At 34.6% G+C, this 25,588-nt stretch overlaps 2 protein-coding genes across 6 annotated transcripts; both read left to right on the top strand.

Annotated features, from left to right (window-relative positions):
* The first annotated feature begins 1,414 nt into the window (after positions 1–1,414).
* On the top strand, positions 1,415–18,357 carry LOC140795824 (uncharacterized). Of its 5 annotated transcripts, none has more exons than XM_073148618.1 (11): positions 1,415–1,663; positions 1,759–1,841; positions 4,660–4,804; positions 5,115–5,241; positions 5,322–5,561; positions 5,642–6,204; positions 6,312–6,404; positions 8,923–9,007; positions 9,162–9,217; positions 15,708–15,762; positions 18,058–18,357. In XM_073148618.1, the coding sequence occupies exons 1-11, from the start codon at positions 1,520–1,522 to the stop codon at positions 18,096–18,098; spliced, it is 1,632 nt and encodes a 543-aa protein (XP_073004719.1). In that variant the 5' UTR covers positions 1,415–1,519; the 3' UTR covers positions 18,099–18,357. The 5 variants fall into 5 exon arrangements, 4 of the variants coding, with proteins under 4 accessions (XP_073004719.1, XP_073004718.1, XP_073004717.1 ...); XM_073148617.1 differs by having other exon boundaries at positions 1,445–1,663; positions 18,055–18,357; XR_012110358.1 differs by having other exon boundaries at positions 1,457–1,663; positions 6,316–6,404.
* On the top strand, positions 18,090–24,459 carry LOC140795825 (two-component response regulator ARR2-like). The gene is made up of 6 exons (XM_073148619.1): positions 18,090–18,227; positions 21,145–21,193; positions 21,820–21,972; positions 22,057–22,500; positions 22,630–22,706; positions 23,493–24,459. The coding sequence occupies exons 2-6, from the start codon at positions 21,166–21,168 to the stop codon at positions 24,225–24,227; spliced, it is 1,437 nt and encodes a 478-aa protein (XP_073004720.1). The 5' UTR covers positions 18,090–18,227; positions 21,145–21,165; the 3' UTR covers positions 24,228–24,459.
* Positions 24,460–25,588: the final 1,129 nt, after the last annotated feature.

Raw genomic sequence — 25,588 nt, 5'->3', positions numbered from 1 at the left:
ACACTGGGTTTTCCAAATGGCCCGGGCAATAGAGAAGACATACGCGATGGAGAAGGCTGTAGCTTTGTAATATCTCTCAAAACCTAGATTCTCAAGTGACATTCTAAGTTCAACCAGTGTGAATATTATAGTATTTAATGAAAATTGGGAAAAGAAGAGCAAAACTTTGAATATACTTATTAATTTAGTTGTTTACCCAACTAAGCAAAAATGAGCATAAGAGAAGAGCTTATTGTACATTAATAGAATTAGAGTAGATATATATATATTTTTAATAAGTTTAAAATTTCTTACAAATATTCTACTTAGTTAATTGTCTCCATAAGATGGACAATTTTTTTAAAGAATTTATAAAAATATTTGTATAACAAGAATCCCAAGCTGAGGATGCTTACACATGGAACCAAAATATCTTATTTCTTGATTTCGAGTTGATGGCGAGATTGAAAAAGACGATAATGTCTTCTTTTATATGCTTGTTGGTAGAATTGATGCACATGAGCCGGACAATAGTAGGTCTACCAGCAAGCTCGAGATTGGGTTTGACCCTAGAGACCTAAATTGGTTGGGATTAAAATTGCCGATGTGGTTGAGGTGGAGGAGATGATGAAGCAAATATAACACGATATATTTCATAAAAAAATTACACATATATAAACAAAGTTTTTTAACCCTAAATGGGGTTCATATTAGAGTATTATGTTACTCTATTTAGTATTCAAACTAATTTTTGAATCTAAAACTATAATTTAAAATTCTACAATAATAAATAATTATACTAGTAATTTTAAGGTCACCAAACACCCCTTTAGAGTAACAGGTAAGACTCCTTTCTGTGAAAGCAATTTGCTCTCAAGATTAGTAGCTTTACACTTATAGTTACAACTTGATAATAATAGATAACAACACTAGGAGAAAAGATCATAATTATTTTATCATGTAAAAATCCTAGTTGCCTCCGCCGTTGCTTCGCCTTCTCCGTTACTTCTAGTCGACCTCTCTGTTACTTTAAGACTAGCTTAGTGGTCAACTAGACACAATATTTGATGGTAGGGAAATGATTTTCTTCTCCTCTCTTTTCTAGAATTTCTAAATGAAGAGGTTTTTCTTGCCCTTCTTTCTTCCTAATTATTTGTGTATAAGGTTTCGTAACACTTTTAAAATTAACAAAAAATCGAGGGCAAGTCTCTCTCTTTCTAAAAGAAAACAACACTAGAGAACACCTAATTAAAGAATCCTAACTTTGACAGTGAATTATGCTTTACAAACTTGTCTTAGCAAGTTTGAATGCTCACCTATTTGTCCAATAAATTTGAAAAAAATAAACCTAATTTGAAAAATTAGTCCATTTACGAACCACAAGTCCGCACCCCACAGTTGAACTAAGCCCAGGAACGGGCGAGAATAAGAAAGAATCGCATTATACTACTCCGCCCTCGTTGGCGCCAAACACACATACATACACTCTCTCTCTCTCTCTCTCTCTCTCTCTCTCTCTCTCTCTCTCTCTCTCGTTTCGATGGGGGCAAAAGAGAACCCTAGACGTAGCAATGGCGAAGAGGAGGAAGCGAGGCCATTTACGACCCCTCCATTTCTCAACCCTTCGATCCCCACCACCGGAACCCCCTCGTCCGGAGCCATCGTCTCTTCCCATAAGAACTGTGTAAGCTTTATATACTTCTTTTTTTTCCCCCCAATTTTTTTTTTCCCGGATTGCGATCCAAAAAAGTCTCTGTCTTGGATCTTTGGAGTTGTTAGGTTTTACTAGGCGACTGGTGGTTGGCCAGAGCGGAAGGAGAATGCGGCACAAAAAGGCTCTCCGTTGTCGGTTTCGCCAGCAGGTAAACGTTCACGGGATTGTTGCTGTGGTTTTTTTTATTATTATTTTAAAAAAAAATGTTGCATGATAGTTCTAGTTGTAGTAGTTCTTTGAGTGGAAAATGCTGGATGCGTCGTTTGGAAGGAAGTTGCGATTTTTTTTTGGGGGACCAAATGAACTTTGCTTTCGTTTTGGATTTTATAATTTGCTAGATTAGTAGTAGGATTTTTTAGTGCAATTGCAGTACTTTATATTTAGAACGAGTTACCTTCTTGTTCATGATTTGCAGTGGATGGTGCCTTATTGGTTCTTTTATCTACTTTCCAGCATGATCTCCTCTTCTTTATAGAAATTGTTGAGCTCATGATTTCTGTAGTTCAACCATGAAACACACATTTTATTTTTCCAAAATGTAGCACAACTCCACCTGCTCTGAGTCAATCTTCTACTTTCTATTGTAAGTTTGAATGCTTGCCATTATCTCGGTAACTTTTCTATATGGACGTGTGTTTTAACTTTCTAGATGTCTGCCTTTCAAGTAGATTAATTTCTGTTATGAGGAATAATGTACTACCCATAACTTAACCACTATTTCTGTCTTTTTTTTTTCTCTCCTCATGTTGGTCTTTAAAATCCCTCGATATGCTACATGAGTAATGTCTAAATGATACTTTTATTTTTATCAGACAGATATTGGTAGAATCGTAGAACTTAGCATCCATTTGATAGCCCTATCCGAGCTTGTATTTGAGAGAGATAAAGTGGAACTAGGTTTGCAAATGCCAATTTCTCATTTGAATATGATCCAATTTCAGCTGTAGTATGATTGGTTTGAGAGTTCTGAAGTCTAAACCTCTTCCTCAATTATCAATTGGAGTATTGGACCTACTTGTATTCCAACATATAAGGCCTTTATTGCATCGTTAATTAATTATACTGGCCTATAACTTAATCTATTGCTATACTATTCACCATTTATTGACTTTGGGGGAGGGATAGAGAGAGGAGGATAAAAGTAGGGCAAAAAGATGATGCTTGGAGGAATGAAATCTTTCTGTGACCCTAGCACTCTTATTTAGTTATTTTATACCGATGCGACCTATCTGATGTATTCCAACTTGTAAAGGCCTTCTTTATTATTTTTTAATTAATTTAAATTACTGGTATACTATTCACATTTGTTAATTTAGTTATAGTCAAAGTCATTTTACTGTAAATTTTCTCAGTGAAATGTTATATATGATTTATAGGTTTCTCCTCTCAAGGTTGTACATTTTTGTTTATTGGTTTCTGGTTTCAGTAATTCTTGTTCTGCCCTTGGACCTAGACTAATTTCTATCATATTTTTGGTAAATTTTCTAAGGTTGTGTTCACATGTAGAATAGAGTGGAATAGGAATAGCAAAGTCTAATTTATTATTATTAAAATAAGGGATTTATTCTAGGAATAACTATTGTTATGTTTAATTGTATTATGGAATAATGATGTAAGAATTACTTTTGATGTGATATAAAGTGAAAGTAAATAAGAAAAACTTACTAAAATGTTCTTCGATTTGATATAAAATAGATTGATGGGAGATGAAGTATAACTAAGTATGCAGGTATGCAATGCAATAGCGCTAAGTATGCAATTATTGACAACTAAGTATGCAATGCTAAGATAAGTGTGCAATGTTATTATGCTAAGGTAGGTGTACAATTATTAATAACTAAGTATGCAGTGTTAAGGTAAGTGTGCAATGTCAATAGAGTTGCAATGTTAAGATAGGTGTGCAATGCCAACTAAATATGCAATGCTAAAATAGGTGTGCAATACTAACTAAGTATGCAATGCAAGGGTGTTAGGCGTACAAATATTTTTCCAAATATTATTACATTTTATAGTCGAAAATAATAAAATTTTATTCTACATTGAAAATATATTTTTTATTTTATAGCTTAAAACATGAGATTATTAATTTTTTTCCCAAATTTCTTATTTTATTATTTAAAGAAATAAATATTTAGTTAGGTTAATACATAGTTTAAATAGTAAATATATTATTTTATCTATGAGTAAATATTTAATTTATTAATATTATATTTTTGATGTTATTAATAATTATTTTAATAGTAAGATAATTTATAAAAAATATTATACCAATTAATACTATATTATTAAGAATTTTATAATATTTATATTTATATTTAAGTATATACAATTAAAATAATATTTAATAATAATAATATTTTCCAAAATGTGCTTATTTTTATGAAATATTAAATTATTGACATTTATGCTGTTGAAGTTGAATTTTGTTTATTTAGTGTAAAATAAAAAATATGATAAGAGAGGAGAGAGAGAGAGGAGACGAGTGATAAATTATGATAAGAAATTGATAAGATGTTTGAAAGAGAGGAGAGAGGAGTAATAACTTATGATAAGATGTTTGAAAGAGACAAAAGATGAATAATGAGTTATAATAAAATATTTAAAAGAGGTTGTAGTCAAATCAAGGGTAAATTAGTAATTGAGTTAGTGTGTGGTATAAGATATAATTTTGATAAATAATATTTATTTGGAATATGACTAATATAATGTTTAGCTGTTAATTTGGAATAAGAGGTATTCTGGAATAAGAATTTTTGTTATTTTTGAAGTGAATGGGGGCTAAGGTTTTAGTAATTATAATAGTCTTTTAGCTTTAAGCATCTTACTCATCTTGGCTGAAAGATATACGTGTCTTGGAGTGCACATTGGTCTTGTTCTCATCATGAAAGAAAGTTGGTATTTAATTCTACTGTCAACAGTATGACAAATCTTTTTATGTATTATGATTGCTCTTTTATCATCTACAGGAAACACGCAATTAGAATTTTCACTTCTGCACCTATTGTTAAAAGATGCAATGCATACACTCTTGAGACTGCAGATGGGGTCACTGTTATAATTCAGGGCATGGTAAACAAAGACCGTATGCATGAGAATGGTTTTCCTCCTGAGGTTTGTAGATATTTCTGATATTACTATTTCTTTTCAGAAAGTATTTAAAATGATTGCTCATGTGCTATTCTTTGTGTAGTCTTTCCTTCTCTAGCATCTTATTCAGTTAGCTTTGACTTGTCAATGTGCAAATTCGTTCTCTTCAAGCATTATTATGCTTGAAGCAGGGTCATGCCACTTGTATTTTACAGAGAAAGAGTCAAGTTAGGATTTAGCACAAATGCCAAATATTTATATATATGTGTGTGTGCAAGTAACTGGTGATCTAATTTAAGGTTTATATGTTTCGCCTATCTCATGATGTTTACAGGTGTGCAACCACTTCCTGATTGGATTTCCTTATAATTGGGATTACTATGCAGATGAATATTTCAGTAAAAACTTGAATCCTACAAGATCTCCAGCAAGGTTCTCTGGTGCCAGCGAGCTAGTTGGAGGCAAGGATTCACATTTTGCAACTCAATTGCTTGATTTTTAATTGGTGGGTTCTCTTATTCCTTGTTAACTATACTGGCAGGCTTTGTTGATTGTTTGAAAAAGCTCTTTGATCTTACTTCTGGAAACTCTACATTTCAAAGTTCTTCACGCTTGCCAAAGGAAACACAAATACTTGGTGGTGGACTTGAAGTGAACATAGGTTGTTTTAATGATGATATTGATAATAGAAGAAAGGTTGCTCCCTTGGTTGGTCATGATTTTGAAGGCCATGCAGTTGACGATTCTGAAGTAGTGTCTGATAGAGATGATGTGTGTGCAGGTCATTTTCTAGAAGATTGTTTTAACTTTAGAGCGTCTCAAATGAATCCTTGTTGCATATTGATTCAGGTGGTCTTGCAGGTACCAGGTCTACATTGCAGGAGGAATGTTCATTGACACATGTAGGAGGGCAGAAGGACTGTCACTTGGTCAACTCTGGTTTAGTAGACAATGGAGTCATTCATCAAATGCCTCATTTTGTGGAAGGGAGCTCAAATGCAGAAAACTCTGTAAACCCAGCAGAATCAGGGAGTGAAAATATTTTTGTTAAGTCATCACCAAAAGATGCAGATACTTCACATCATAAACTTGGCCAAGAACTGAGAAATTTTGCATTACAAAGAGAATATCAGGACAAAAAATCTAGAGTGGCGAATACACATAATTCAGGCACTCCTTTAGAACAGAAAGATCCAGAAAGTTTTGATGCAACTCCAGTGAATGCCAGAGGTGATGTTGCTAAACCCACTCTTAGTTCTGATGCCAAAGAATCGCTGAAGGGTTCAATTAGAATGGAAGGTGTTAGAACAAGATCACAAATCCTGTTGCTGGCAAAAGAAGATGTGTCTTCCTCATTTTCCATACGTCAAGAAAATTATTGTCATCATGTTGAAGGGGAGCTTTCAAGTTTTAAATCCACGAAGGTACCTAATGTTGAATTGATCTGAATTTCAAAAGAATCCTCATTAAGTTAGATAAATTATATAACTTTTACCATATTTGGGCAAAGATGAAACATTTTCCAAAACAGGCAGTTCATTCCGAAGTTCTGGAAGTGGAGGAAAAGAGCAGGGATCAGGCATCACACGCTATGGGAAGGAGAACTAAAAGATCATCTTCATATGTAAGTTACAACACTAATTTATATATGACAAATAGCCTTGTTCTTATTGCTAGATGTATTTCTTTTTCTTTGGGGGCATTTTTTGACTGGATTGCAGTTGCTTTCATGAATCATCATTCATGTTTTTCTTAATAGAGCCACTTAAAAATATTACAGTTATTAATCTGCATTGTTCAAGGCTTCAAGCATGCCTTTATCTATTTATTTTAGCAACTATATATCTATTTTAGCTTTTTTTTTATTTATTAAAATGGAGTTGAAATTGTAAGCAAATTGTTGTGCCCAACCTTATCATTCATAAACAACAGTTGTTTCAGTATAGACATATATAACACAGTATCGAAGCATTATGTAGAATTACTAATATACATTTAATTATTAACATGCATGTGAATGTCAGACATGCTACCCAAGTATGCAATAATGAGTAATGACTATATGCATGTATTTCTATTATGAGGAGCATATTTTATGTTTCTTACAGAAGATCATGTTGTGACAGGCTGACAGCCGTAAGTGATGCACTTAACCTGCTTCGAGATTATCTATGCTACTTAGTTTCTAGTAAATTGGTCATTCTTCTTAACTAACATTCAGATTTTTGTGCATAACTTTTACATGCCTTTAGGACATTAACAGTGGGAGTACTATATGAGTTCAAATTTAAAATGGAATTAACTTTCCTAATGATTTTCTTAAAAGTTCAGATCCACTTTTTACTCTTAACTCTTGAGTACAAAAAAAGAAAGATTGCCCAAGATATTATGCATATTTTTTTGCTAAGATGTGAAATGGGTGTATTTGAAAATCTATTTACTTAGATGTCAAATAAATCAATTACTGAAACTGTCCATCTATCAAGAAGATTGAAAACAATGTCTAGGAAAGCAGAAAGATTTACGTTGAATATATTTTGATTTATATTTGGGAAACCAAAGAGGATAGATCCTAGAGAGTTATTTTGGGGTTCTCTAGGAAACAAATGATTGCCTAGTGAATGTATCAATGGGATCGAGGGTATGTGTGATGGAGCTATCCTTAATGCGAGCTAAGATGGAAAAGAGACAAGTGAAATGTAAGACACACCTAAGCTCAACAAACATTGCCAACATGTCGCTTTTCATACTGTTCTTTGACAGACCTCCACTTGTCCTTCAGTACTTTCTTTTTCTTATCTTCTTTGTCGTGACATCATCACTTACCACTTAACCCGGTGAGGGTTAGTCTCCTTACAAAACCATTATGTTATCATTATGTGCCGCTTAACTATATATGGCCTTCATATGCATATATCGTCACATGCATATCCTTATGACAACTATAAACTATATTGTTGACATATTATGTTTCTTTGTAAGTTTTTTGATAATTAATATTTTGTTGGTGGATTGTAAATGACATTATATATCTTGGAAATATTTACTTATTAGTATACTTGAATAGTTATATGATTGTAAAAGTACCATCCCTTTCATGGATAGGAGTTTGATGAAGAAGATGATTCTTGACATATATTTATAGCTACCTTTACCTATTTATCTGTTTATTATTTATAGGATATTCAAGTATTCAACATAATATGTACTTAGATTATATGTATGCTACTTTTAACATTTGTACTGCTAGACTGCTTTTTTTGCATGCATACAACATATGTACTATGTAGTAGATTGACCGCATCCTTCCCAGGGGAGCTTTTCACAGTTTCAGTTGGAGTCTTCATGATCACTACACTATATGGACTCGAACATGTCTTTTTTCACTAGAAGAAGGATAAATTTGTACAAGGTGATGTCCCTCCCAAAACTGTGCCATAGGAGGTGGTATGTTGACCCCACCTCCACTGGCCACCAGCCTTCTCTCTCTCTCTCTCTCTCTCTACACAGACACAATATTCTAGCAAACAATGAAAGCAGAAATTCTTTTCTTTTCATTTTCTCTTCCCTACTTCTCCCTTCTTCCTTCTTTCTGCAGCTCTGCCACTTGTCCACCGCCTACAAGTTCTGACCAGGTTCTTGTTCATTCTTCTGCATTATTGTGACCACTTCCTCTCCTGTTTCTATTTATTTTCCCTTCTCTACATGAAAGATTTTATACAACAGAAAAGTAACCTTTGTGCCCTCAACTGAAAATGGATAGGGACTCGATGTACACTTGTACAGGCATTCGCTTCTCAATTGGGTGGGAGATAACCCTTAAATTATGTCCCTCAAGCTTCTCTTGAAACCCTAGCCTTTCCTTTATGCCTTTTCTACTTTTTGCTTAATGTATATTCATTGATTCCCAAAATCTAGTATACCAAGTGTTGTTTTTGTACTTTAAAGTTTCAGTTGGAATCATATGAGAATTTATATGAGCATTAAACTTTCATTTATTTTCACAATTATTAGATGTAGACTAAAAGTTCCCAAGTTAAATTGATTCCGTATATTTTCTTAGTATTTATCTTTCAGTTTATACGATTTACCATTAATTGTGTATATGAAATCACATTTTTTTTTTTTGGGACATTTTTTAGGTTCAATCTCCACTTACGCGACATAAGGCCATGCAATTGTCTATTGCTTCGCCTGAATCTCTTAACTTGAAAAGATCTAGATCAGGTAAAATTTGCATTTAAATTTCTTAATTTGAGAAGATCTAGATCAGATAAAATTTTCGTTTAATAGAAGGATAGCTTTCCCAAACATATTTCCTTCCACTTGACATGTTTAGGGTTAACTTTGGTTGCTTATTAAGAGTTATTCCTTTTTGTAGGTCGAGTGATAGTCCCTGCTTTAACTAAGGGGTACCAACAAATAATCTATGACTCGGTTTGTGATTAACTTCTCTCTGTGCGGTTCATTTATTTATTTCATTAGCCTTTGCATATATCATTATATTGGTTCAACAATGTACAAGCAATTTCTCTTTTTCATCAATTGCTCACATTATTGTTAATGTGGAATTGAACATTGGCCTTTGCATTTATAGAGGTAATGGTTCAACAATTTACCATCAATCATTTTCTTTGGCATCTTTTGATCACATTATTGTTAATATGAAACAGTTTTCAGGAAAAAAAATATGATTATTGAAGTATGCCAAAGGAAACTGTATTCGGGGGCAAGCTTAATTTATAGATAGTAATACATATATTTCTTTCTAAAGAAGATCTTTTTAACAGCATAAACGTAGGAAACTGAAATAAATCTATAATATTGAGTAGACAGATTAAATATAGTACTTAGAATCTACATTAATCGAAATTATGTCAGGAGAATCTTTAGGAGATTGAGATATGATCTTCAGAACCATAGGTCACTAAGCAATCCTGTGATATTTGAATATCATCATGACTTCTTGACGGCAGTCCCTCTTATTTGTCTTTACAACTTTGTTTTACTGGTGTCATACCGGTGAAAATTACTTAAGGCCCAGCCTGGAAGTGAATTACCGAGGTTATTTTATCACCAGCCTATTACTTTGACGATTGAACAGAAACAATTAGAGGACTTCCACATCACAAGTCTGTTCATCTGCTATCTCACAAAAGCAACCTGTTTGATACAACAATAGGATCAAGTGGGGATAAAGTACTTTTCCTGCTTTCAAAGCAACCTGACTATTCTTCTTTGATTTCATAAACTTAATAGTTAATATTATCTTTAGCTATATTGATTTTTTTCCCTTCTAAATATGAAAAACTTAAAAACCCTATGCGTGATTTTGAGCCCTTGTTTATTAAAATATTATAAATAATAAAGCAGAAATAACTAAAGATGAACATCAGGTTTTTACATGAAAAAATCTAAAATCAGATAAAAAATTATTGATCCAAACTCAGATCTGAAACCAATAACTAATCAAATGTTGCAGTTTACAAGACACACTTACAGATACCCATTGATACCCATGACTATATTTAAAACTGTCTTGCTCGTTCAAACCCATGATTGGTTTTCAATATTAATGATCCTCATAATTGATCTGACTGTCTTTGTAGTAACCCTTGAAACATTATGCTCCACGATCTGAAAACTGAAGATGTGTAGATTAATGGTTGAAGCACCTTCCATCTGAAGCTGATCAACTTTTCAAAAAAACTCTCCAAGATGATAAAAAGTGGCCTTAAATATTAGATTTTTTTAATGCTTATATACATCATCCATATAAGGTTTAAAAAACCTAATAATATTGTCTCTCACGATCCGAAATCGAAATCATGACCTGTCATGTAGCTCAATACACTGAGATACACGAAGCCTCAACAAATAATATTTCTAATTCCATAATGACAAGAAATTTAATATGGATATTTAACTATAATAAATACACTCCAACAATAATAGAAATGACTAAATATCAATACTAATGTAACTCTAACCAAACTAAGATAATAGATAGTTTAGAATATAAAGGTCGAGCGAGGAAAGCCTATTGGAGCAGCTGAATGCTGCTATGAGGAGATATACAAATACTCATTCTCTTACAAATGGCCACGTCTTGATTAGTCTGGTTGATCTTTTCGGGAGCAGAGCATCAAATGAATGGCCGATGGGAGTGAGAAGTATGGGATATGTCTAGTGTTTCTTCCATTCTCTTTCCTCGGTCGATTCATTTGCTACTAATGCAACTGTAAGATAAAAGTTTAAATTCTAAGTGGAGGTAAAGGTTCTGGTGCATCTCGCTCCGTCATCATGTTGACCAGTACCTGAAATATTAGAAGAGGAATCTTATGAGCCAAAACTTAGTGAGTGGAATCTACTTCAAAGCTAAGTAAATTCAAAATTTACAAACATAACTTTAAATAAATTCAAATCCAACGATATAGAATGACAATTTACTAAGCATGCTTATATCAACAGTAATAATAGCGACACAAATAATAATGATTTAAATTATATCTCATAACATGCTTAATGTCGGTATGCTAAATATCTTTAATCTTAATAATGTCATATATCTCAATTGGGTCAATACCTTGTGTTATGAACTGACATTAGCTACCCGATCAAGCTCGGATGAAAGGAAGCAATCCGCATAGTCGGAGAGAAATATTTGTTAAATATTCTCCCATAGTCAAAAAATTACGAAACCAGATGAGTTTGTTTCTTATCTTCCTGATCTACGTTTTTGATATTCATGTCCTTCGCAGATTCGAACTGTAGCTAGGGCAAAAACAGGCTGAGGTAGGGTGGTTGGAGATGACGGTGGTGATGGAATGGTTGCACAAGGTGTTGTTGGGTGAGAAAATAGGGGGGAGGAGGTGGTCGAGATCCTGAGGAGGGAGGACCAGACAGTCGAGGAATGCTAGGAGTAACCGGTGTCGACATGGCACACAGCTAGAGTTTGAGGGAGGAGGGAGAAGATTTAGAGTAGAGAAAAAAGAAATGTTAATTCAATATTCCTTGATACCCAATAAGATTGCCTTCCACATATTAAGAGGCTAACCTAACAAGCAAACGAATGATAAATCCAGAAACAGTGCATTCTCGCCGAGCGTGTTCGAACGGGTATGTTACGTTCTTTATATGTGAGAACATATGCAAGCATTCAAATGCGACTTTCTCTGTTCAAATGGGCAATTCACGTTCTTTGTTTATGCGAATGTATGCAGACGTTCGAATACGACCTCCCTGTGTTCGAACGTGACAGCCAAAATTTTTATTTTTCAAAAAAACTAAGAAGCCAAAATATGAAAGGGGTCCATAGGTCGTATCCATGTACGAGATGACTCAGTGTGGTTCGAATCACATCACCTTGTGGATCTATATCTACTAAAAGTCACATCGAGATGAAGCTCAAAGTTTTTTCTCATATCTAATCCATCAATTAGGGTTACTAGAAGGTATCATTATGCGATAAACACACTCTGTTTTTTCACTAATTATTGGGAGAATTAGAATCACTGTAGAAAGTTTCGATCTAATATGAGATTGTTCCCTAATCCCATCAAGTCATCTAAGAAACTCACCGTAGTGATCTAAAATAAGACACTCTCTTAGATTATCAGGTAGACTTGAGTCACTATAAAAAGTCACAAGTTATCTATGCCAGGACTATTATGTAAGTCATTCCATTTATCAATTTTATTTTTTCACTAATATTTAGGTTCAATAAAAATTGCTATTTGCATGAAGTATAGCAATGTACTAAGTCATATATTTTACATAGAATATGATATTTAATTTGCTCACAGAAGTATAATATTTAATTTGCACACAAAAAAAAATGTAATTTGGTAAAATGCATGAAGTACTAGACAAATATAGGTGTGAGTAAACTACTCATCCGTGTCTAGGTGAAACGACTAAAATATCTAATTCACGTGCTAAGAAAAATCATCACCTTAAATTGTTCATATTTAACCAATATTATAATTTTTGAAATTTAAAACTAATGAAATTGTTCAAATATGCTAGACTAAGCCCAAAGGGTTGGGTTGGCGTGCAGCCCACATATTTCTGTTAATCGATTGGACCACTAGCAGCCCAACTAATATCCATTTGGTTGGGTCAGGTCTACCTTAGATCCGAAATCCAAACCCGAACCTAAAACCCAAATTGATTGGGTTTAGCCTAAACGCAACCCTTCTCTCTCTCTCTCTTAGGAGAGGAATGCGCTGGCTTATCGCGGGCAATAGCGCTGTCAGTGGGCCACGCCAAAGACATCCACGCTACCTTCATGACCTTGGCAACTCCTACGAGACATCCACGGGTGAGCGGCCGACATCGACAAGCACTACTCCATGGCCGATGACTATGAAGCTCGCCTCTACAACCTCTCGAGCCACAAGGATTTAAAAGGAGAGCTCCAACAACACGAGGCTAACAATGCAAGACTCTGTTACACAGGCGGCAGCATTTCAAAGCTATTGGCTAGCCAAATTCATCGACAAAGCCGCGGGCACAATAAAATTAGGTATTTTCAAACTAACTTTCTTATCTATTTAAATTTGTGGGGTGGGAGAGGACTCAATGATGAGTTGAGTTGCAATTGCTCCGACACTCCAATCCGAGGATGCAACTCCAACGGGGAAAGAAGGGAGAAGAGGAGAGAGAGAGAGAGAGAGAGAGAGAGAGAGAGGAAGGTGTTTTCAGCATTGGGAGAATAAATTTTTTGGGTTAGGTTTTTTTTTTTTTAATTTGATACAAGTGCAAATCCTTACCTTCATCCACAAATAAACTATTATTTAATTAATAATAACCAAAGTTTCTGAATTTAAATCTAATTAATTTATTAAAATGGGTTAATTCAAGCCTAAAGGCTTGGGCTGGGTTATAGAGCCCACCTAGAAATCCAATATAAATGGGGTTTGGAAAAGGGAGAGGAGTCATCACCTTTTTTTCTATTGGAAACTCATGTTCATGGTCTCTAAAAAAGGGAATGGTCGAATAGCTTGGACAGAGCATTAACATTAATGATGGAACGATGACCATGATGCGTACAACTCCAAGGACTTTGGTTGAGCAAAATGATCAGAAAGTTTTTTTGGTCCCCGAATGGAGTATCCAGAATGGAGGCGGGTCTCATTTTTTTTATCCCCTCAAACAAACAGAAATGATTGAAGTTTTTCTATTCGTAGGGGGCCGAAGGCCAATCTTAGTCGACTGACAATATCAAAGGATTTATTACTTAACTTACTATTTATCTTTCCAGTCAAGTAAATATATTTTGAGAAAACAAGGGTTTATAAAACTAGGTCCAATCTCATTGAAACTAATTGAGTCTAGTTGGGTCCTTTGGGTTTGAGATCCAAACTCGACCCAAATCCCTTAAGGGATAAAGTTGAGACTCGGGTTGCCCGAGTTTTGCCTTCTTTATTCTTGAAGGGATCAACGAGAGAGAGAGAGAGAGAGAGAGAGAGAGAGAGAGAGAGAACCATTGATGATAACCGCCGTCAAAGATCCCCCGACGGCTCCTCACTACCGCAACCACGTAGTTGAGAAAGGAGGAGGTCAAGTTGATCGTCGATGATTAATATGAAGTCCAAGGCCGGCGGTGATCCGAGCCACAACGCTCTAAAGGAAGTACCCACGACAGAAGGCCAACTATGCAAAACTTTTGGTAAAAGGACAGTGGCGACCCAAAGTCGTCGACGAGCTTTGCCGAAACTGCAGACGCCCAAAATTTTTGTATTTCCAATCTACCTTATTGAATCCAAATTAAATTTGTGGGATGGGAGAGGACTGACAACTCATTTAGTGATGGTAATTTGCTCCAGCGGCGCTCCAACGTCCCAATTACGACGACGATGACTTCAGTATTGAAGAAAGAATATGACAGCGAAGAGGAAGAGAGAGAAGGAGAACGAAGCTCCGATGCCCCTCGAGGAGGGGTTGCTTTTTTTTTATGGTTGGCCTTCTAGGATTTCAGCGATCGACTCTAATCTGAGTCGGAGAAGAAAAGAAGAGAAGAGAAGGAAATGAGGAGGAGAACGATGATGCAAGTGCTTCGCATGCGACAGCCTATTTTTTGTGTGAATATTACAGACTCAATAGAGTTTTGGTTAGTTTTGAGTCAGCTAAGGTGCTAATATGATGGAAACTACTTTACCTCTTTCCTTCTTTCTTCTTACATCCGTGCCTTAGCCACAGCACCATCATTACCATCTGTCAACTACTGTACCCTCATTGCACCATTGCCATAACTCATCACCTATTTCTCTCTCCCTGTCTTTTGACCTACACCTCCATCTGCCTGTTATGCGTTTCTCTGCTACTCAGTGCCTTAGTCATGGCACCATGACTATATTATGCGGCAAGAAGACTTGTGTCATGTGGCATGTCTCCTTCCAGGTCCCCAGGATACCACTATTCTAGCTGCTCTAGTGGCAAAGAGTTAATGCAATAAACTTCCCTAGAAAACTGTAATGTGGTAATTTGAAGATTTGTTGATCTTGTTGTTCTTACATGTAGATTAGATCTTGTTTGAATCTATGGAAAATGAAATGCTGAAATGCTGAAATGCTGAAGTCCTCTAACCACCACCACCCCTTACTCCCTGTTCCTCCCCCTCTTTTGCTTCCTCCAACATAAAAAAATCATCACTCTGCCACAGCTGCGGATCATAATCCAACTTGCAGGATTTTTGTATAGAGAGGTTGAATTTTAATCTAAAAGAACCAGTTTCCATGATTCCAGAGTTAGAAAAGAATTACAATATACTCTTGCTGGAAGAAGCGTAGTTGTCACATCATTCATTTTTGATTGGTTCCGTCATTTGCTATCATGCCTATTACTTTTAAGTAAATCTGCTGATAAAGGACTTTCTTCATAATCTATTTTGTGCCTTTTACAATTTTAACTCTTTGCTTTCCAGGATGGTTCTATTATTGGTATTTCTGGTGCGGACTCGTTGAAATCCCCAAACAAAGGTTTGCTTGTTTCAATATAATCATGTCAAAATTGGAGGAAGATTTTATGAAAATGTTATTGGTATATTCTTTTGTGGATGTTGATATTTTATTAGTCCCTCTTAACACGGATTACATTTATTGAGGTCATCTATACTGATATTGGATGTCATATCTTCCATGTAATTTACACGCAGTCATTGTGACCTCTTTTCTTTTTTTGACTAGTAAATATGCTTACTTAGATTGCTTTGAGTAGATTCTATTCATGTGAGTTGGCTATCCAACTTTCAGAAATTAGGTTAGCTTAGGTGTAGGATTGTCAATGCAGACTTTTTGTTAAAACTAGATCAGCCTTCTAATTAGGAAGCCTACAATAATTAGATTATAAGAGCCCAACAGTGGCCGACCATTGTATTTTACCTTATATATGGTCCGCCCTAGAAACAGGACTATTTAAACAAGATAATATAATATTTTCCATGTAATTTACATGTAGTCATTGTGACCTCTTTTCTTTTTTTGACTAGTATATGCTAAATTAAATTGCTTTGAGTAGATTCTATCCATGTGAGTTTATCCAACTTTCAGAAATTTGGTTAGCGTAGTTGTGGGATTGTCAATGCAGACTTTTTGTTAAAATTAGATCAGACTTCTAATTAGGAAGCCTACAATAGTTAGATTATAAGAGCCCAACAGTGGCAGACTATCGGATTTTACCTTATATATGGTCCACCCTAGAAACAGGACTATTTAAACAAGATAATATTTGGACCTTACTGTCCAACAAAGTAGGCTGATGTTGGTATTGTTGGACCTAAGGTCTCATATTCATGGCAGAGCTAAGCTTGGTTTTGGCCAGAGCTGAGCACAAGTCTTGCAGTGACTTTAAGAAATGAGCAGGGTCGCTCCATATCATTTAAGGCTTGTGCTGGCACTAGCTGACTGTGCCTATCCCTAGTGCATATTATACACATGCTACTTTTTTCTTTTGACATCCAATTTCTAAGTTTTGCTAGGATGTTTCTAGAACTTGTATTATTTCCTGCACAAGATAATCGTGAAGCTCAAAATTCTTGTATAATTTGTTGAACAGCTTTTTAAATGTATTTTATCAGGCTATCAGTGAGTAAATGGCTAGATATGCATCGATCTACTAGACTTAATTTAATTTCCGATTTCCCATGGTGGCCTTGGTTTAGCATTTCATGTGGTGGATGCATGTCCCCTTAAGGTTTAAGCTAGTGCGTAGCTTGGAGAAAAAAGAAAAAGAAAGTTGGAGCATGCTGGAATTTCTTGTTCACGCAATCATCCTTGAAAGACATCTGAAATTTAGCATGTTGAGGGGCCTATAACATAAAGTTGGATAGCTTAGTATCTCTTTATATTATCAGGAATTCCTCAACTCCATATTGAGAACTGTAAACAAGGCTCTCTATGCTTGGCCCTTTTGGATTAATTTAAATAAAGCAATTCATATTTTATAGAATTCTGTAATATTTCTGCATTATAGTAGCACATTTTGATCCTGTACACCCTTGCAAATCTATAGATCTACTAGAATCCATTGCAGTGGATGTTCTTCGCCAACTTTTCTGTGTTGTTCATTGAGTTAGATATGGAAACCATTTTGATAAATATCTTGGACCGTCGTGTGTTTGCTGCTTAGAGGGCATCACTTAGTGGGACGACATGGCTTGTCTCCTTACATCTACTTGATCATGAGTTCTGAGCCTGGGAGACAATTCCTCTATAATGGGGATATAACTGATTTCTTTTTCTTTCTCTTTTTCTGACTAAAAGATGCATACCATTTGTTTCATTATAAACTTTTCCCCCAACTTGTCTCAGACAACTTTTACATCACGACCAAAATAATATCTACCACCTATCAATTACATTACTACCAAAATAATATCCACCCTCAATATGTGTCGCATAGCCAAAATAAACCACCATTACAATCCCATGAAATACATCATGAGAATCTACCACATATAAACCAAAATATCAGACATACATATAACTGATTTCTCTCCATGATCCACATCTGACAGCAGCATAACCTGTGGGATGCCTATTGTGTTGGACATAAAATCAAAACCTCTTTGATTTGCTATAAATGCAACAGATCCTTATAGTACCAGACAATTAGTATACATTGAGCATGCATATTTCAATGTCCTCTAAGCATTTGTCTAGCAATCGCATGACATTAATAGTATCTTTCATGTTTTTATGCTGCATGAATTCTTAGAAGTAGAAATATTTTATCTGCTCTGCCTGAGTGAAGTTTCTTTCCTTCGTTGCTAGCAGGAAATAAATCAGAACCTGCTAAAAAGAGGAAATTCCTGTGAAGAACTTCTAGGAACTTTACAATCAGTTATCATCCTACCACCGGTTCTGAAGATGGCCAGTGATGGATTGTAAATTTCGCGCACAGACGAACCACACAACAATCTGTTTATCTTTCTAGATCACCACAAGTATCACACTTGACTGTGGTTTCCCTCTAAGTTATTTAAGTTGGATGTTTTTCTGCTTCTCCTGTGTCATCATTTGTATATTTGACTTCTTAGTATACTAGCAGCACTGCTGAGACTTGTGTTTTGTATTGATGAGAGATGCATCCACTGAGCTCTGTTTCGTTTGAGTTTAAAATATAACTAGCTAGCCCTATTTCTTAGTCATGATTTAGATAGCTTAAATTAGGATAAGGAAAATGTGGCATTTGATTGTAAACTAGGCTAGGAATGTTAATATTACCTTTGATGTAATATGGAAAAGTAAAAAATATGTTTTTTTAGAGAAAAAAAGGTATATAAAATTAATAGACCAAAATAATAAATGTTTACTAACTTATATAGGTAAACTTATAAATTTCATAGATTAATTTTGACCTACACACTAGGACAAACTAGGAACTAGGGAAACAAAGTACAAATTTTGCAAAAATACAAGTGTTTAATAATTGTGAATTACGTAGTAAAATTACGAAATAAAAATACAAGTGTTCAATAATTGCAAATTATGTAATAAAACTGTGAAACTCATAAAAGCACAAGTGTTCAATATCTGGGAATTACATAATAAAATTATGAAACAGAAAATGTAAGTATTCAATACCTATAGATTATGTAATAAAACTGTGAAACTCGCAAAAATACACATGTTTAATAACTGTGATCGGGAACTAGTAATTGGTTACAGAAAGAAAAAGATGAGTTTTAATTAATATGGATTATTTGTATGTCCAATTGGTTATTCCTTTTACTGCATGAATGAGAAGAAAATTTTATATTATTATAGAATTCTAGCATGTCTAATCGAGTTTAAAATGTATTTTATATAGCTAATAAAGGACTTGTACAATTCTTTCTCTCTGTTATATGGACTGAGAGAAAGTTGGAAGAAAATAATAAAAATTCTCTATCATGTAAGGGAAAAACCAAAACAGGCCTAATTTACAAAGGAAAAACTAACTGTGTTTGTTGTGTCGAACACCCTTTTACTATCGATTTGACTGAAATGAGTGTCTGTTAGATAACGATGATTTTTAACTTTTGAGGAAATTACACTTTACCATATTGGTCGAAACTAAATTACAATTGTTAGTCTGTCTTAACTAGGAAGATGAAGATAATTTTGCTCCTATGTATTAAGTTATAGTGAACAATAATTTTCTTTTGACATAAGGGGTACATTTATCATATAAATATAGTACAGGTTCTACTTTTTGACACATTGAGCATCTTGATGAGTAGTAAATGTAATTAAAAGCTAGTTTTCAGCTCCTCTAATAAGATGTTTAGATACATTTTTACCCTTTCATCCCCTTGTAGTGTGACCTAGTATCACATTACACTATGCACCTTTCTATATGGTAGAAATTATAATAGTATAAATGTTTGGTTTATGCATTGATTGACCTTTATCAAAGTATAAATATAATCAAACAATGGATTAATCAATTACTACCATAGCTGGAGGATAAACCAGTTACTATACTCATAATTACAATGAAGACAAACAAACTAATGTACTAGCACCTTAATTGGCAGCTTGTAATTACTATGTAAAACAAGTTGGGAAGATCATCTGCATTTCCTACTGCATGAATTTCCTGCAAAAAGAGTACTTGGCACCCGCCGATTGGCTGACTCGGGGTACGAAGTACCCTGGGTACATGAAATTATGCAGCTGATCCATTCCCAGCATGAAAAATGACAAATCTTTATCCCATTCAGCACATCTTTGCATTAAAGTAGTGCTGAGTTCATAAAGAAGAAAGCAAAAGAAATCCTCAGTTGCAATTTGATAAAGTTTTGAATTGTTTAGGTCTAATGTTGCATGCGTTTGCATTGCAGCAGTGAGCAAAACGTGTAGGCTCATATTGCAGCATCTTATCCTTCAGATTCCCTCTTTCAGTTATCAGTTATCAAAAAATCTTTGCCACCTTGCCATCTGCTGAGAGAAAACTATTAACCCTTTTGCTGCAAGCTTCCTCTTTTGGACTCAACACAGTGACAATGTCTTTTTTGCAAAACCTAAAGATGTGCCTTTTAGGTTATAATCTACTCAACAATTTTGGTAAACTTGAGAAGAAAATTTTCTCTCTTGTGATTGTTGTTTAGGGTCTTGTGTTGATCTGCAATTGTGATAAATCTTCAAGTGTCTAGTTTTCTCTCTGTGTATGTTATATCCTAAAAGACAAACTAATGCATTTCTATTTCTCTTTTACTAATATGAATCAAACTTTTAACCTTGTAATTAATCATGTAAGTAGGAACAACTGCATTTATTGTACTTCAGTAATTGCAATTACTAAGAATCTTACAAAGTTAGTTACTTGTTAAGGAAATGCTAATATTGTGTACTGAGAATTTAGTAATGACCTTGGAAAAATGTATATTTCAAAGAATATAGTGGATCTAAAAAAGGTATCTGTCGCTTGTCGTTTTCATAAGATATGCTAAAAAAGAAATCGAATGGCCGTCGAGATATCAAGAGCCAGCAAATTTTCACAAAATGAGGAAGGCAAAAATTGAAAATAGCAGGTGTATCTATCTGTAAACAGCAGGTGTTTCTAAATGGAAAAGAAATGAGTATTTAAAACAAAAAGTAGTAAGACCAAGCATATCAGAGAAAACTTCCTACTCTTTAAAAGGAAAGGTCCAAGTTTCATATGTATTCTGTTTATTCCAACTCAGTAAAAGTGTTTCTCTCTCTCTCTCTCATCCTTCTATAAATATGCACTTATGTGCATACTACTCACATCCTATGTTCTTGTCCTAGCGACCCTAGAGTTCTCCTGTTTTCTTATTCCTCATTTCCATGGATGGTAGTAACGAAGAACAACACTTCCCTGATATTCTAAGAGTTCTGATCATTGATGATGACCAGGTTTTTCTCAAGGAGGCAAAGATGCAATTTTCATCATGCAATTATAGAGGTATTCTTGATACTCTCCTGCTTATGGTTTTATCTCTAATCTTTACAAGATGGTAGCATTTCAAGATCAAGACATGCACCAAGTTTTTTGTTTCTCTTGAGTTTTCTCACCTTTTTTTCCATACATCTGTCATTGAGAATTTTATTCTAAAGCTGATTCATGTACCTTTCATCTCTTGCTCTTCAGACATGGAAATGTTGGCTTTGCATATACTAATTTGACACTCTTTTTTAGATGCTTATCTATTCTTTGACAAAATTAAATTAGTCAATTAAGATATCTGTTCTTGGGAGTCAAGTAGTTTTTCTTTTAAATAGTTTTTTTGTTTGAAATTCTTAAGAGAAGGTTTTTTTTCTACACTTTTTTGTTTCCTCTTTACACCCGGTCTCTGCAATTATTTTCTTGTTATTGGTTATACAGCATGGAAGAAAAGAGAAAATATAATCTACCGGTAATTACAAAATCACTGAATAAATTCTTTTAGTTAATTTGGCAAAAGGACTTGAAAGGGTAATTATTTCTTCCTCATTTGCATGTTATGTTTTGTACTATCTACCTCCTCTTATATTACTATCCTTCTGATTTTTTTTTCTTTTTCGTATTTGACTAACCTGATTATCGTTCAGTGAAAACTTGTGAAAGCCCGTTTTCTGCACTGGAAATTCTACGGGAGCATGCTTGCGACTTTGATTTCCTTTTGGTTGATGTTCATATGCCAGAAATGGATGGTTTTGAGCTCCTCAAAATTGTCAAGCAACAACTAAATCTCCCTGTCATTAGTAAGTGCATCCTTACTCAATTAATAATTCTTTTCAGTTATCTTTAATCTTACTTTCCGTATATTAACTTCGTGAGAAATTCAGTGATGTCATCTGATGGTAGAATGAAGCTAATGAGGAAGAGTTGTGAGCTTGGAGCAAGTTTCTTTGTGAAGAAACCATTAGACATCAGTACTGTGAAGAACCTATGGCAACATCTTATCCCCAAGAAGCAGTACTCTAATAAGAGAGAAAGCATTGGAAGTTCGAGTAGGGGACCTAACTTAGAAGATAATCACATAGAAAGAAACAGAAGTTCTAAAGAAAATTGTGCATCGATTGATAAAGGCGACTCCAAGCAAGATTTCTCCAATGAGAGGGAAATGAAGAGAGCAGCATGTCCGAAGTGTAGCAAGTGCAAATGTGAAAAAGGTATAGATGGTAAAAAGCTTTACGAAGATGAGGAGCCCTATCAACCAAAGAGACACATTATGTGGAATGCCTTTCTTGAGAACAGGTTCATTGAGGCTCTCCGGATACTAGGTGAAGGTCAGGACATCTGATACTTGCTCAACTGAAATTAATCTTATGTCTTAATACTTTTTCTTGGGTTTGTCTTGATCCTACTAATGTTGTCTTCATTATATAGAATGTGGTTAATTTGAAAATTTTCTTCAGATGCTGTTCCAAGCAGGATATTGCAGTTCATGAACATTGAGGGCCTAAAAAGAAAGCATGTTAGCAGCCACCTACAGGTCTCATATTCTTCACCTTCAATCCATGTATTGTTCTTCATATATATGCTCTCACTATGAGTAATCTATCTGATTTTATTTAGTTGACTGATCTTCTATAATACCTGTTCAAAAATATTTGTCTGGTAAGTTACAGAGTAAAATAAATTAACAAACTGGCACGTAAAATCTGTGTGATGAAATGCATGTATCTCTACTTACACGCACAGAAACTGCACACACAATCGGTGAACACAAATTAGTGCTTAGATATATTACTTTTATTTTTACCCGGTAAAATTTATCAGCAAGTTTTTGAGAAACGAAGAGGAACTTGAAATATGAAGGTTCACCAAACTGGTACACCACAATGATAGTATCTGTCGTAGCACAAAAGTAGAAATTTGTCGTTTATATGCGTATCTTACGGTTGTCATTTGTATGTGCATCCAAAGTTTGTCGCTTATATGTACATCTTGAGTTTATCATGAACGGGTCATCAGAAAGATATGCTCGTCCACGAGTTAATCAAGAAAGTTTTAGAAACTTGTCACTTATGGGCGCATTTAAGATGATGCATTTCCAATTATGTAAGTTCATCCTCTACTGGAAGTAAACAAACATAGTTGTCACACAATCAGTAAAACTAGAAACATCTCACTTCAGCAGAACTTTAGGCATAAATTGTGATCTTTCTGAATAGGTAATTCATCATCCATTTATTATGTACAACTGTAGAATAATAACTTGTATGCTCATGTCTTTTGCTGTTATTTTTCCCTGAATTTCTCTTGTTTTGGCACGCAGAAGTATCGCTTGCGGAAAAAGAAGGAATCACTTGAGCCATCTGTTCCTCACGTCGGTGCATCAAGCGGTCCTATGGTTAACTGCAATAATTTTTTTCAGAACCCTGAACATAATCCTTATGCGCAACTAAGCTACTTATCCAACTATAACCAGCAGAATCCACCCCCCATGACCCAAATCGATCCATTCAATTCGAAAGCGACATTGCCTTCAATGTTCAACACTAACCCTTATGCAGATATAAATAATATGGGGCCTTATCCAAATGATCCACAGGTCAATTGGAACATGATGGCAAATCCAACTCAAGGAGCTCCAATCTCAGAATCACTTGGAGTAATCTCTCAGCCCATGCAGAATTACACCACTGACTTCCAAGTTCCTTATTATGATGGTAGCTTCTCTGCTGAGTCAACTGGATCTACTAATGTTGGACTGCAGCAAAACTCTTGCGAAGCTAATGCTCCTTTGTTTCCGAGCTATGGTGAACAAAACAACAATGCTGCTACTGAACAAGATACTGTGATAAGTACTGAGCAGTCAGTCATTGCTGCTGGAGGGCAACAGTCAGGTGCTAATGCAGTGGCAAATTCTTCGAAGATTGTAGAAGAGGAAGACTTTGGCGATATGATAGAGAAGTTTGCTTATGGGGATGATCCATGGCCTCTGATACTGCAAGATGCTTTGGACCATGATCTTGACCTGGACTTCCTAAATGATCTGGATGACAAATAGATGCTCACATAATAGGCAAGTATCAATAAATGGGTAATAAGATATATGTTATGTCTAAGAAGTCTTGCTTTATGTCAAATAATATGTATGCTGAAACATAAACCTAAGGTAGCTGTACTGGTGAATGCTATATGCTTTCTGGACAAACTGAGGGGATGTCTGAATTTGTGGTGGAAGTTTGTTAAAGTTGATTCCCTGATTAAATATCATACAGGGTATAATTTGGCTTGAATTTTACTTTGGAAATTTTCCTAGGTGCAGTTTTGGTGCTTGTGTACATCTAATTATGTAAAATTATTAGGAAGTGTTGATTGAGATAGAGCTATATAGTATGAATCCACTGGTTGTAGTTTAATAGATAGAGCTTTAGTTGTAAAAGGAAACATACTTTCCTTTTGGGCCCACTACAAGTTGGTTTATAAAAGGGACTTGGAACTGTGCCTGTGTATGGAGAGAGAGAGAGGGGAATACTATTGCATTTCTTTAGAAAGATTCATTGAACTAAACTAATGCATAAAAATTTCAAAAAATAACTTTGATCTGGAATAATACATAAAGAATTTACTTGTGCATTGCTAGTAATGGTGGATTGGTTTTCAGATGCAACTTGAGGCAACTCTTTCTCTTCAAAATAAATAAATAAATAAATAAATAAAATCATTAGGTTCTAGTTCGAAAAATAGATATTGGCCTTTTCCTGCATTTATGCAACTTTAGTGATACCATCTAGGTCAGTAAATCTATCTTTATTTTTGCCTCTACTAAAGTTTAGTCTATCTTCAAATATAAACATGGACGTTAAATAGTAAAATTAATTTGGCTCAATAAGCCCTGTATACTCTTCACTAGACGAGATCATCCGGTCATTTGATGGTGTATACATACTAAGAGACCGTTTGATTTCTTGTATTTAAAAAAATAAATTTGTGCATTAAAAGGTATATTAACAGATGACTTGTTTGGTTGATTGTATTTCGTAACACTGTATTTTTATTAAACACATGTTTGGTTAATTATAATTCATAATGATGTATTTAGTAAAAACGATGTTTAATTAGAGAAGAATAGAGAGGAGAGGAAAGATGAATTAGAATTAGAGGATAGGAATGAGAGTAGAGGGTTGGAATTGAGATGTTAGATTGAGATGACTAGATGCAACTTGATCAAAGTGGATGTCAATAGCCAAAAGCCTAGATATAAATTTAATTAGTTTTTTAAAATATTATTTTTTAAATTTGGTGTACTAAACCAAGCAATAATTCTTGATTCAGATACTACCTCTATTAAATATTGATGCAACATCTAGAAAAAGCGCTCAACCAAACAACTCTTAAATATTTTACTAGTTATCTACGATGTTG

This window comes from Typha latifolia, chromosome 9 (assembly GCF_019914945.1).
Source record: "Typha latifolia isolate L0001 chromosome 9, TyphaL0001v2, whole genome shotgun sequence".
Lineage (NCBI taxonomy): Eukaryota > Viridiplantae > Streptophyta > Magnoliopsida > Poales > Typhaceae > Typha > Typha latifolia.
Note: the sequence above shows the minus strand (reverse complement) of the source record. Positions and strands in the feature narration are given on the sequence as shown.